Raw genomic sequence first — 14139 nt, 5'->3', positions numbered from 1 at the left:
AAGTTGAATGAAATAAGCTGCCTCAGTTTACACTTTGAATGAACCATTAGCACTATAGAGTGGCAGCCTCATTACATTAGCACTCCACGCTTAAGAACGTAAGAACAAGAACAGATAAGTTTACATCCACATTGCAGAATCTGCAAAATGTTAATTATTTTACCAAAAAAAGCGGGATCATACAAAATGCATGTTATTTTTTATTTAGTACTGACCTGAATAAGATGTTTCACATAAAATATGTTTACATATAGTCCACAAGAGAAAATAATAGTTGAATTTATAAAAATTACCCTGTTCAAAAGTTTACATACACTTGATTCTTAAAACCGTGTTGCTACCTTTTTTTCGTGATAGTTGTTCATGAGTCCCTTGTTTGTTCTGAACAGTTAAACTGTCCACTGTTCTTCAGAAAAATCCTTCAGGTCCCACAAATTCTTTGGTTTTTCAACATTTTTGTGTATTTGAACCCCTCCAACTATGACTGTATGATTTTGAGATCCATCTTTTCACACTGAGGACCACTGAGGGACTCATATGCAACTATTACAGAAGGTTACAGAAGGTTTTTGAATTCAAGGATCAGGGTAAATGTAACAAATTTTGTCTTCTGGGGAACATAAAAGTATCTTCTGTAGCTTCTGAAGGCCAGTACTAGATGAAAAAAATATAATATTTAGGCAAAATAAGAAAAATGTACACATCCACATACCGTTCAAAAGTTTTCACCCCCCAGCACTTGATGCATTATTTTTTTCCTTCTAAAGGATCAGTGAGCGTTTAAACCTTCTGTAATAGTTGCACATGAGTCCCTCGGTTGTCCTCAGTGTGAAAAGATGGATTACAGAGTCCAAACTTAATAAATGTAGGTAAAATTGGCTAAATAAAGAGCAGTTCTACACAGTTTCTCTGTATGCCTGGTAGCCAAGATACTGTAACACAATATATGGAGTAAATTGGATTTTGTTCTTTTTTTCTATTCTCCAAAACTCTACGTGGCAGCTTATATGTATAATATTCATTACAATAAGCCACTAAAATGTAAATAATATTAAAATCATGATGTGTTGTCTTGTTTTTGTGACAAGTTTGTCAAGGCAACGTCAGTAAAATAAAAAAAAAGTAAAACAGTTTTGGTTGGAAGTATTTATGGCTGGTATTTATGTCATGTACTTATGACTGGTAGTTATCATAGTTATCATCTATCATAGGTGTGGCAAAAAGTTAATTCTGGACCCTGCATACATACATATACTACAGCAAAGACCCATGGACTGAGAGTACGTAGAGTAGATATGAAGAGCAGGCTTGGTAGAGCGAAAGGGAAAAGAAAGCAGAAACATAAGATATTGTGGAGGTCCTCATTTCACCCTTGTCCATTTTATGTGTCATATGGATCCGCCTATAGGATGAGAGACGGGAAGGGGAGATAGAGCTCTGTATAACATCATGTACAGAAATGCCTTTGATAACTTGAGTAATCTTCCCTCCCTTTACACACACAGACATATTTTAACTATGGCTTGACCATTTCTGTCATTTTGAACAGGGAAAGAAAAGTCAAGGAAAGGAATGTTAGAGTTTGAGTGAGTGGGTGGAGGGAGCGTGTAAAGAGGAGTGGAGGGGGAAGGAAGAGGGAAACTCATTCAGTAGAGAGGGGCAGAGAACAGCTGAAAAGCTGAGGAGGAGGAGTGGGGGGTTTGGGGGGGAATGGGTGGGGTGGTCCCACATAGGACATGTGTCAGTGTCTGTTGAAATGTGTGTTACCCACCCGCTCTCCTCATTCTCACCCAGAAACTCAGAAGAGGAGACGCCTGGCTTCAACACAAGCTCGCAGGACAGAGAAAGAGAGGGAAACAGGAGTGTAGCCTTAAAGCCTATCAGCTGATCGTGGTCTGAGAGGAAGCAGGAATTTTACAAAAAGCATCACTGTCAGAGAGAGTTAAACAGCAGTTCTTTTTTCTTTTTTTTCTGAAAAGTAATTGCAAAAGTTTTTGAAATGCTCGGGACAATAACTCTAACAGGTAAGATGCATCTTAAATCTATGACTTGTTGAAGTTGGGGCGTATCATTGGTTATTATAAGGAGACAGTGGGGGCAGTAATTATTAAGATGGTACCTGTAGACATTTCTTAACGTCTTTATAATTATTATTGTGTTAAATTATTAATTTGTTATTGAGTAAATAATTAAAATTGTGTACAAATTCTAATACAGCCTGCCTGTATGATCTATAGCTTGTGGTATCATTGTATAGAGGGCAATGTTGTTAAATACTGTTTAAATATTGTTTTTTTTTATTTATCAGAAAATATTGAATTGATTTTTTATTTGAGTAATTAATTGCTTTCACCTACATATCTTAGTAGTACAGTCACATCTCTAGTCTGTTAATGTGAAACATTGACCTTTAAGTATGGGAGGCCAAACTGAACCTTTGAAGGATTTTTCTGTTTTACATTTCATGTGTAGTATGAGAAAACAGTACAGTTGGTGGGTTCATGTACTGTATAAAGTTCTTGGAAGGGTTCAGATCTGATGGGCTTCAGTGGTCTCAGATGTCCTTCTTTTTAAGGAATTTTAATGAGTTTTTAAGCCCCTCAGATCTTAGTCAGGGTTCTCGAGAGGTGGTGTGGGTGCATGGAATTGATTACCTGCTGCACATGACTTCAGAGAGTGTTTTGATTAGCTGGGAATGTTTATTGTACGGATGTTCTTATCTTTACGTTTGTGTCAGTTTAATTAGTTTCTTCCTAAATTGGCCATTTCATTTTATTTTAATTTGCTTAAATTTCATATATGCAGAACATGGCAAGTTTGTTACTTTTCTGTTTACTTAATATTCTTATTCACCTCTACACACATCCAAAAGTGGATACTGATAGTATCAGTAATGAAATCTTGATTGTTTCATGACTCACATCTCTGTCAAAGGGAGTCAGTAAAGTCTAGTTTTTTTTAGTGCGGGAGGTGGGGTAGTTGGCCTGGTAGGGGTCCTGTTGCTGAGTCTTCCTGTAACTTCCCTAAACTCACAGACTCCTCTAATGAACAGCCTGTATTTGCATGTAACAGCAGGGTAGAGGGTTGTTGACCATTACCTCAGAGCCATCTCAACAAACATCCGCCCCTCCCCCGTCTTTCAAGAAAGCCCAACTATCACACCACTGTGATTTCAGATGGCATTTGCCCCCACCCATTCCAAAATGCTCACCCACAGTTCCACACTTTAACAGCCACAACAGACACGCTATCGAATTCCTTGGCTCGAGTTTCCCCAGACTGAGCCACCATTGAGACAAAGGCAAATGTAGGGCGACTGGTGGTTACACCAAGCCTTTGACCCATTTTGTCTTTCGTACTCATGTAAAAATACATTTGCACATATACAGCGCCTCCCTGTCTCCAGCTGTGTGAGGCAACAGCAGTGTGTCTCTATGCATGAAAATGTGTGTCCTTCATAGCTAAAACATTGTAAGAAGAAACCTCCTGGAATACACCCAAGGAGAAGTTTGTAAAATAATGTATTAGTCACAGATCTGTCAATCCTGTATAATGTAAACAACCACAAAAAGAAATGTTTAAGGCAGGTTTTTATCTTAATTATATTTGCGGGCCTCTTTCTAAACATTTGGCTAATTATCATACTACTTGACATTTTGATCCCACCCAACTTTTACACTTCTGCACAACCAGGAATGTTTAAACTATTAGACTTGCTATTTGTTTTGCTAATCAGTCTTCCATATCGCCAAGACTGAGAAATTTCTGTCATTCTATATGGCTTCCCATTATGCCCTTTTCCCATTTTACAAGAAGGATTTTCATCATGGTAGTTTAAGTTCCAGAATGGACAATAGTGTGGGCCCCCCACCCCTTTTAGCCAAAGCAGGAAAAAAACCAGGGGCCCATTGTGAGACAAAGAAGACAACACAATACAGTCTTCCTAAGCTGAAGTTTAGAATTTGGTTTGGTCTGTGGGGGGGATGGTTTGTTGTATTATAGGGGGATGGGGATGCCATTGCATCCCTGTACCACATTGAATTGTGGGATAAGGTTTGTGTTTCACTAAATTTAAAGCATGCATTGAAACCACTGAGCTTATTTTTGTTTGAAACCAAGAGAAAATGGACTGATAAATGTAAGAGTAATGTAAGCGACCACAGCAGCGTAAAAAGCATCAGTATTTTATTTTAATGGCTGGCTGTTGTCCTAAGAATCTGATATGACGGCAGGCAGTAAATATAAGCCATTCTTGTTGTTTCGCTGTGAGATTTTTAAGGTTAGGGTAATCAGTTCAAGACTTTACCAGTCACATAAAAAAGAAATCATTCTAGAACAATTTATAAATCATTTTGATCTCTGGCTTAAGTTGTTTTGGTAGATAAATGGTTTGCTGCCCCTTTATCTCGGCCTCTGTCATACAAGTGCGTAGGAAGCCAAGTAATGTGATATCCATGCATTAAAAATGCTTGGAATTTGTTTTTAAAGTCACTGGGTGGGTTTCAGACCCCAGAGCAAGAGCAAGCAGAGCCAGATGTGAACAGTCCCTTGCTAGGTTGGATGTCAAAGGGAAACTGGGCCTCTAGGAGGCTCACACTACATGCGAACTCAACTCCCTCTTCCTAGCCCCACACCCTCAAAACCAACCCACTCTTGTCAAAACACAGATAGACAAGGGGAGGAATTCAAGACATTATGAGTTTGTATATGTGTGTGTGTGTGTTCTCTTGTTTATCCCACCTGTTGCAGTTTTAGTTGTTACATTTTGTTTTGGAAGCTTAAGAACTGGGCACATATACAGGCTTAATGAAGATTAATAAAGTGATATCTTTATGTGTATGCTGTGTTTTATTAAATAAGGTCAATTTCATAGTCCAAAAGTTTGGCAGCATAGCCTGCATAACTATGAAGCTTACAACATGGAAATTTCCCCTGGTTGCCTTGATGTTAAATGTTGTCATCATTCCACAGCTTATATTTTTTTTGTCGGTGCTCACAAGAAAGAAACCAGAAAATGTAAACTTAATATCAAATTGCCATCATATGCCTGATTAAATCTGTACAGGGGGTGAAAATGTTTTTGCAGGTTTTCAAGCAATGTGGCTCTGATTTCCTTCAATTGCCACAGCCCTCCATCTTGAATTAATTATATTACTAGATCACGTATTTTGCTTTTGTAACTGTAACTTGTTTTTCTACACTTAGCCCTGTTGAGAACTGGCTATCCATAAGAAACGAATGAGTTTTATAAGACTTCTTGAGTGTTATCATGTGCTAATCTCATTCCTTGATGATTCCAATGGTGATGGTTTGATTTATGCTATTTCTTAAGTGTGAATGTACATAACTTGAAATAAATATACTAGAAACTTTACTAAAACTTTGCATATTTTTCATTACAGTTGGCCAGACGGACACCATCAGCCAAAAAGAAGACAGCCCTGAAACAATTGAGGTGCATCAGGAAGAGGCTGCCCCTCAGGTTAATGGAGAGAAAGAAGACGATTCTGCAAATGCAGATGAAATTACAACAATTACCACAGAAGAGAAGGCAGTAGAGGAAAAACAAGAGGAGGCCAATGAGGTGGGTTTCAAGAAGATCTTCCGTTTTGTTGGATTCAAGTTCACACTGAAGAAAGACAAGAATGAGAAGACTGAGCCTGTGCAACTGCTGACAGTGAAGGAAGCAGAGGTTGGTGAAGATGCAACTTCTGAGGAAAAGAGAGAGGAACCTGCAACAGAGGAAGACAAACCTGTTGAAGACAAATCACCAGAAACTGCAGAAAAAGAGCAAGAGCAAGAGACCACGACTGAAGAAGTGACTGATAAGGCAGAAGAACCAACAGACCAAACTGTAGCTGAAGCTCCATCAGAGACTGAAAAGGCCAGCGAGGAGGTGACTGAAAAATCTGCTGAAGAAGTGGGGACAATATCAGAGAAAGAACCAGAGCAAGAAGTGCCAACTGAGTCGCCCACAAGTCCACCCTCTCAAGAGACACAGAGTCCCTTTAAGAGATTTTTCACTCAGGGAATCTTTTCTAACCTGCGGAAGAAGGCAAGCTTCAAAAAGCCCAAAGATGAGGAGCAAGTCAAGGAAAAGTCTGCAGAGGAGGACATTAAGGAAACTGAGGAGACAGCAGAGGGTGTTACTGAGGTTACAGAGGAAGCTAAGGAGGATGCAGAGGAAGCTAAAGTGGATGCAGAGAAAGAACCAGCTGAGGGTGAGCAGGTAGAGAAACTTTCTGAAAAGGTTGAAACTAAAGCTGAAACTGAAACAACAACTGAAACAACACCCACTGAGACAGAAGAGCCACAAGATGTTAAAGTAGAAGCTGAGGCTACAAGTGAAGCTGAAATTCTGACTCAGACTGAGACTGCTGAAGCTCCAGCTGCTGAAACTGCTGTTGAAGCTCAAACCACCGATGATTCTAAACCAACAAGTGACAAGCCAGATGTTTCAGAAGCGGTGACAACTGAAGCTGAAATCCTGTCATCTCAGGAGAAATCCAAGGCTCAGGGAAGCCCACTTAAGAAGCTGTTTACAGGAGCAGGGCTTAAAAAGCTGTCATCCAAAAAGCAGAAGAGTAAGAAAGAAGTAGAATCAAAGCAAACAGAACCAAGTGAACAAGTTGCTGAAAACATCCAGTCATCCACCGAGTCAGCTGAGCCCCAGAAACCTGACAGCGGAGCATCTTCTCCTGAAGAATCTGGTGAGCATCTTGTAGGGGAGGTTGTTCAAGCTGAGGTGGCTCAGGCTGAGGTGGCCCAAGCTGTGGAGACTGATGGTGAACCAGCCACTTCTGACAGTGAGAAGAAGAAAGATGGAATTTTACCTTGGTCCTCTTTCAAAAAACTAGTCACTCCAAAAAAACGTGTCAAAAGGTCCTCTGAGAGCGAGGATGAAGCTCCTGGAGACAAACCCAAATCTTCTACCCTATCTTCAACTGAGAGTGCTGTCTTTGATGAGAAGACGGATGAGCCTAAACCTTCTGAAGAGGTACCATCTGAGTCTAAAGAAGAGTCTGAGGCAGAATCAAAGGCTGAGCCAAAAGCTGAGAAGCCTGAACCGGTTGCAGAGGAACCAAAACGAAAAATGGATACATCTGTGTCCTGGGAAGCCCTTATTTGTGTGGGGTCATCTAAAAAGAGGGCCAGAAAGACTTCTGATTCTGATGATGAAGAACCTAAGATTGAGGAAGAAGTGCAGCAGGCAGGAGAAGAGCAGGCAAAGACCACAGAGTCCCCTCTTGTAAGCTCTGGTGAAGCTGACCATGAGAATTTGGCTTCTTCACCTGAACCAGAGGAAGAACTTGTGTCTACCTGGGAATCTTTCAAGAGACTGGTAACCCACAGAAAGAAACCTAAAGCAGAAGACAAGTCTGATGAAGCCTCAGGCCCAGAGCACACAACCTCTGACAGTGAAGTCCCCAAAGAAGAATCTTCTTTCTCTTTGAGGAAACTAATTCCACGCAGAAAGAAGAAGTCTGATGGTAAACAAGAGCAGGTCTCTTCTGACATTGGCTCTGCAGAGGATGATTCTGACACTCCAGCGGTGGTGCCTCTTTCAGAATATGACAGTGAACCAGCTGCAGAAGTTGCAGTCAAGGCGGAGGAAGTGAAGCAAGAATCTGCACCAGTCACTCAGGCAAAAGCCTCAGCTGAGGATAGATCGCCATCTTGGATCTCAACCACTGTGGAAAATGTTGAGGATGAGACAGAGGGAAAGCAATTAAGTGACATACCCGAAGAAGGAGACACAGCTGCCACACCCAAATCGACTGATAACACTATTGCAGAGGACATTGTTGAGCTTACATCAGAAGCAGTTACAGCCCTTGAACAAGTAGAGGAAACTGAAATGGTTTCTGCTGTTTCACGTGTTACAGCATCACCAGTTACATCAGGCGAGACAACTCCTGTCCCAGGTGATGGTGTAGAGAAGAAGACAGATGTAGTACTACAAGAAGCTGTGGAAACTGTCAGTGTTACCACAAGTGCCATGGCTGTCACCATGACTAAAGAGCAGGAAGAAGTAGTTACAGTCACTACTGATGCTCTTTTGGTCGAGTCAGTTATGAAGGAAGAGAAAACAGTCTTGGTAGCACATGAGAAAACAGATGCAACTACTGTTTGCACTGGCCTTGACACTGATGAAATAAAGGTGATGGAAGAAGAAATTCTCACTCAGAAGCCTTCGGTAGAGTCGGTAACAGTTGTTAGCCAGGTGCTTGTCACAGAGTTGGCTGTTGAAGACAAAACACAGGAGCCTGAAAAGGCCATTGTGACTGAGGTTGAGGTTCATGAGGCTCAGATGAGTGGAGATAAGACAGAGCCCGAAAAAGCCAGTGTGACTGAAGTTGAGGTTCATGAGGCTCAGATGAGTGGAGATCAGACAGAGCTCAAAGAAAATGCGGTTGAGGAGAAAGCACATTATGAGGAGATAAAGGAGACACCTAAAGCTGAGACTGTGACTGATCTCCAAGAAGTAGCAGCAGTCAAAGTGGCACTCATCAATGCTGTACAGCAGGAACCAGAGATTCTTGAAGAGCCGGTGGTAGCAGAAAAATCCCCTCAAGTTGAGGCTGCAGGTCCTGCTGAACCAACTGTTGAAGAGTCCATCTGTACCCAAACTGTAGAAGTCACCGAAGTTGCTGTTGCTGAAGGTGAGAAAGTGCAAGAACTAGAGGATGTTAAAGAAGCTAAAGCCGCAGTTGAGGTAGCGTCTGTGGAGGGAGTTGCCATGGCTGTAACAGAGGAGGTCATGGCAGCCTTTCCAGAGGTGCCCGCTTCTCAAACTGCTGGGTCTACAGAAGATACCGTTCCTGTTATAGCCACCCCTGAAGAATTTGCAGTCATCAAAGAGACTGTTTGTGTTGTAAGCTCAACAACTGAGATGACAGAATCCCATTCAGTAGACCTAGCTCATGAAATTGTTATGGAAAAGGTTCCTCTTGTTCCCACAAGTGACCACAAAATCCAGATTGTAGTGAATGATGCTGAGGTTGTCTCTGCTCAAAAGTTGTTGAGGAAAAGTTAGAAGTAATCTCAACAAAAGTTAGTGTTGTGGTTGAGGAAGTTATTGAGAATGTGACAGAAGAAACTGAAGTGATCCAAACAACCCAAGTGACAGAAGCAGAAATCATCGAGAAACAAAGCAGTGTTATTGTGCAAGAGGTCATTCAAAATGTTGTAGAGAACCTTGCTGAGGCACATGCAGAACAAAAAGTGTCTGAGAAGACTACTGAGGAGGTAGAAAGCTGTACCACAGCAGAGGATGTCAAATTTGAAGTGGCCCCAGCAGTTTTGGGAATGATTGAGGAAAAACTTTCAACAGAAGTCGTTTCAGAGGAAAAAGCTCCACTAGAAACAAGCCCAGAGGAGCCAAAACCATCTGATGATATCTGCAAAGATGATGATGAACAAACTTGCATTGTCACTGAGAAACCAATGAAAACAGTCAGCGACGCTATCCTGATTACAGAAACGGTCCAGGTTTCCATCACAGATGATATCCAACCTCAAAATGAAGAGGTTGCCACAGTCTCTGTGGAAGATGTGCATCAAGAAACAGAGGTAACAAAAAGTGAAGTTGAACTTAAGCAGGCAGAAGAGAAAACTTTGAGTGGGACCACAGAAAGTGAAGAAGGAAAAAGTGAAGTTGAGTCACATATCAAGGAAGTGCCAACAGAAGTCCAGCCAGAGACACAAGCTTCAGAGGTTTCAGAAGCCATACCAGAAGAAAATATGACAGAAACATCTGTTACAAGTGCAAGTCAAGACCAGATTGTGGCTGAGCAGTGTCAAATGGCACAGGAGGTACAGATTGAAACTGCACAGGAATTTAACGTTGGTGTCATAAATGTCATAAATGCAGATGATGTACCTGTTCAAGACACTGAGACAAACATGAAAGAAGAAAGTTCAGATGGTCAGGAATCAGAAGACAAGCGTCAAAAAGACTTGGAAGAACCTCAAACGGACGTTTCAACACAGGACACGACGAACCAGGGAGAGTCCACAGATCCAGATTGTCAAAAGACAGATGCTAAAAATGTACCTGCCAAACTGGAGACTGCTACTGAGAAGACAGCAAATGCCAATGCAGTGGAGGAGGTCGTGAATGAGATCGAGCCTGTCTCCACAGAGGTTGTCACAGTGTCATGAGCAGGTGAGTAATTATATCATATTAAAAACATTATAATATCAATTATGTAAAAAAAAAAAAAAAAAACATAAAAAACTCCACATTCCTTAACACAGTTTTTGCATGGTGCCTTTTTAAAAACCTCAATGGATCTTAGTTTTATTAAGGGTAGATTTCCATTTAGTGAGATGAAAAAGCTTTTGTTCCATGTACCAGTAACCAAGGGACTTTCGATATCAAAGCAGGAATGCCGCTGCCCGACCCTTCACTTTGTATGCTGGGTCTTAAAGGGAAGCTGTGTGAAGAGAGATGAACTTGTGCTGAAAGACAGAGTATAATTCCCCACCCCCTCCCTAATGCACTTTCTTATTCTCTCCCACTCATCAAAGCCTTAAATATGTAGTTAGAGAACCAATTCATCTGATAAGATACACTGTATGTTCAAGAACTATCATATCAGCATATGAGCAGAGAGAATAATCTTAATTTCATGATTTATTTTCCAACGGATAAAGCCTTGGAGAGTTGAATAGCATTATGCTTCATTTAGTTCAAAGAAATTATTACTATAGAATGCTGGCTAACATTACAGTAAGTAGATTACATGTGCAGTTATAATTGAGCTACAGCGAGTTTTTGTGCATAAATAAATATTTGAAGGGTTAAATGCCGATTTCTGTCATGGAACTCTAGATGGCGCAGGCCGATGGGTTGTTAACACAAACTGACGATATTCACAGTGTTAAACTACTTGGCACAAGCTTATTTATGTTGAATACGCAGCCAAAGAGCTTGCTGCTTTACATTTAAATGTAACCCTCCCCCTCCCCAGCTCCACCTGTATAGATCTGCTACAGGTTATTATATATGCCATTTGTGCAGCAGCAGTATGCCTTAAATACTTTACAGCACCATATTGACGTATGTATTGGCAGTAGCAAGTTCCTGTACTTGCTTTGCAGCAACAGCAGCAATAACTAACAGCAGCAGCAAATCACTGTTTACTATTATTTCAAAAGGATGATTTATTGTTTTAGTCTGACTCAAATCAAACTAAATGCAAGTATTGCTCATTAGTTTTACTCTGCTCCTATTAACATAATTACCCAGTACAGTGAGCCCTAATGTAAAGAAGGATGGAAGAGAAGAGACCTGGGTGTGTCTGATAAATGTTTGATGAGTGCTAATGCAGCACTGCAGTAGAGCAGAGGCTGGTGAAATATAGCATCGCAGCATGAGCTTTGGTGCACTGCTCACTCTCTTCTCTCTCTCTCACTGCCCTCTTTGCCTTGGTTACTTGTGCTGAGTCATACAAACAGAGTGAGACAGTGGTTGGAGGCACAGAAGATGCAGTGCAGATGGAAATAGCAATGTGTGCATTCATGTGAAATAATGGGTGACAAAGTAACATAATAGGATAGTAGCTTGTCATGATAATTGATTAAAGTGCTGTGAGAAAAAGACAAAAAGAGTGCAGAGCGTGTTGCCGAATTTGAATTAGCATTAGCGGAATTAGCATTGTACATACTGTGTGTACACAAGACGCAAGCTGCGTCCAGTCTAGACACGGTGTAAGTAAGCTTACAATATACTGCAAACGGAATGCTGTGCTACAACTGTATTTTCTCACCATATTCTCATCATTCTTTTTGTCTTGCAGTCTGCATGTAAAAAGCAGTCAGATGACTGGGGCACAGAGCTTTCCAGAAAGCAGGAAGTGAGTGGCAGCCATGGAGGACACTAAGAGACAGTGCATAAGACTCAAGGCCAATCTCCCTTCTCTCTCTCTCCTTTAATCCATCCATTCATCCCTCTTTTCCTTTTCCAAATTCCTCATAACTCAGCTGCCATATCATGAGGTCTCCGGCCTCACTGGACTCACTGAGGGATGTCCCTTACTCCCACTTTCCTGTATTTTGCCAAATTGCATCAGATGCATTATTTTAGTTCCCACCTGTAACTTTTGTGATGAACATTTTTTTTAAATTAGTTGTCAGCTGTCAAAATGGAGAGTTTATGTATGAGTGGTTCTTGTATGAGTGTGTGTCTGTGGTGTTGAAGTAGGAGGGTTGTTATTTTTTGTATATTGTATTTATATCTAAAATATTCTCTCAACCCTCTCAAACATGTTCTAACCTTCTAAACTCGTTGAAATCATGGTCATGCTGGTGTAAAACTACAAAATATTACAAAAAGTAATTTTAACAAACATGGTACAAATACACCCTCTACAGCTAAAGCAACTGAAAAAGCGCATATGTATGCTGTGGCTGTAATGTGAAAATGAGGTAAAATGAACTCTGATACACAATATCCAGCCATTATCATCTCCGTTCTCACTGTAGATATACCACTTCTTCGTCCCTTACTGTGAAATGTTGTCTTTTTATTATGTATATTTATCATGTACAATCACAATGAATGATTTCACCATTAACGTGTGACATTTGAGATTCTGACGTTCAATTTGAGTTGCTTTTAGTGGTACCCTGTGAAAATAGACGAACACGATGATAAACGCCTGCATGAGTAGGGAGCATTTAGAAAAGGATGCTATTGTCTTCAATGTGCACTTCACTGTTTCATGGCCTTAGCGAACGCATGTTTCAACACCAAAAATGCACCTGAGGTTAAAAGAAAATTGTGAGATAATTGTGCAAGGAGAATTGTATTAACACCATGTATTGGAAAACTGTCCAACACAGGTTACACGTGGTTTTGATTCACAGATATGTGGGTATTCAGTAATATAGTGTAGAATATTTTTCGCATTCCTAATCTCTGTATCAAGGACTGTTATTTCTTTGAAAGATGTAGTAGATGCCTTATTGTCAGTCTCTTTGAAATGAGTATATTATAGCCATACATGCAGACAGAAATGGCAAGGAAAGCATTTCAGTTGTGCATTTGGATGATGATGGTGGCAAACTGTAATTTGATCTTTAATAAAGAGGGTTTTTTAAAATGAAAATGCATATGCCAAAATTCAAAGTGTTCAAATGTATGCTGGTCAACGTTTAGAAAAGTCTGCAAATGACGGAGATTGCACATGGGTGCGTTGTTATGTTGAATAGAAAAACAGCTTTGCTACTACTGTCACGCTTTGAATGAACAGCCCACTCACATTCTTTTCTTAGCTTTTTATAATACAGTCTACTGTGAAGCTCTTTAACATTTGTACAAATTGTATACCTACGTACCTTAAGTCATATTGTAATATTAACAAATAACCAATGAAAGCATTAAGGAATGTTATATACCAGTAGCATGAGCCTCACCTCTTTTTGTATTCTTCAAGCTGTTAATAGTATGGATACAAAATCATGTCTATATTTCATTCAAATAAAGCTAGTGTAAATCAAGCTCGCCTTTTTATTGCCCTTTTTTGTGTTTGTGTATTGCTGGGTGTTGGGAGGATACAGAAAATACAAAATAATAACTAAATAAGCTATATGCTGGTTTAAGTTCAGTAAGTTTGTGCAAGTTTTGGTGTAGTTGAACCAGATATACCAAAAAAACCCCAATGGTGCCATCTTGTGGCTCATGCAACCACACTTGAATAAATAAAACGCTGTTTACATAAATGATTTTCAAAAATAAGCAGCAGTGCTATTTCATGTTAAAATAGTGTTTGTTTTACATGGCTGGAGGACATTTAAGAAAGGTTTAATTTAGAAAAGTTTTTAATACCCATATATACACTACCAGTCAAACGTCTTTTTAATGTTTTTTAAATAAGTCTCTTCTGCTCACCAAGCCTTCAAACATTTATTTGATCCAAAGTACAGCAAAAACACAAATTTATTATTTTTTTTACTGTTTAAAATAACTTTTCTATTTGAATATATTTTAAAATGTAATTTATTCCTGATTTCAAAGCTGAATTTTTAGCATCATTACTCCAGTCACATGATCCTTCAGAAATCATTCTAATTTTCAAAACATTTATTTTTATTATGTTAAAACAGCCAAGTAGAATTTTTTCAGGTTTCCTT

The 14139-nt window shown here is 39.9% G+C and overlaps 1 protein-coding gene across 1 annotated transcript in view; it reads left to right on the top strand.

The window, feature by feature from the left end:
• akap12b (A kinase (PRKA) anchor protein 12b) overlaps positions 1–13506 on the top strand; it is a 41309-nt gene extending 27803 nt beyond the window's left edge. The window contains 3 exon segments of the mRNA XM_051138192.1: positions 5403–9014; positions 9017–10168; positions 11805–13506. Coding sequence (XP_050994149.1) covers positions 5403–9014; positions 9017–10164 — 4760 coding nt within the window. The 3' untranslated portion in view covers positions 10165–10168; positions 11805–13506.
• The last annotated feature ends 633 nt before the right edge of the window (positions 13507–14139 follow it).

Source organism: Labeo rohita, chromosome 20, assembly GCF_022985175.1.
Source record: "Labeo rohita strain BAU-BD-2019 chromosome 20, IGBB_LRoh.1.0, whole genome shotgun sequence".
NCBI classification, from domain to species: Eukaryota; Metazoa; Chordata; class Actinopteri; order Cypriniformes; family Cyprinidae; genus Labeo; species Labeo rohita.
Note: the sequence above shows the minus strand (reverse complement) of the source record. Positions and strands in the feature narration are given on the sequence as shown.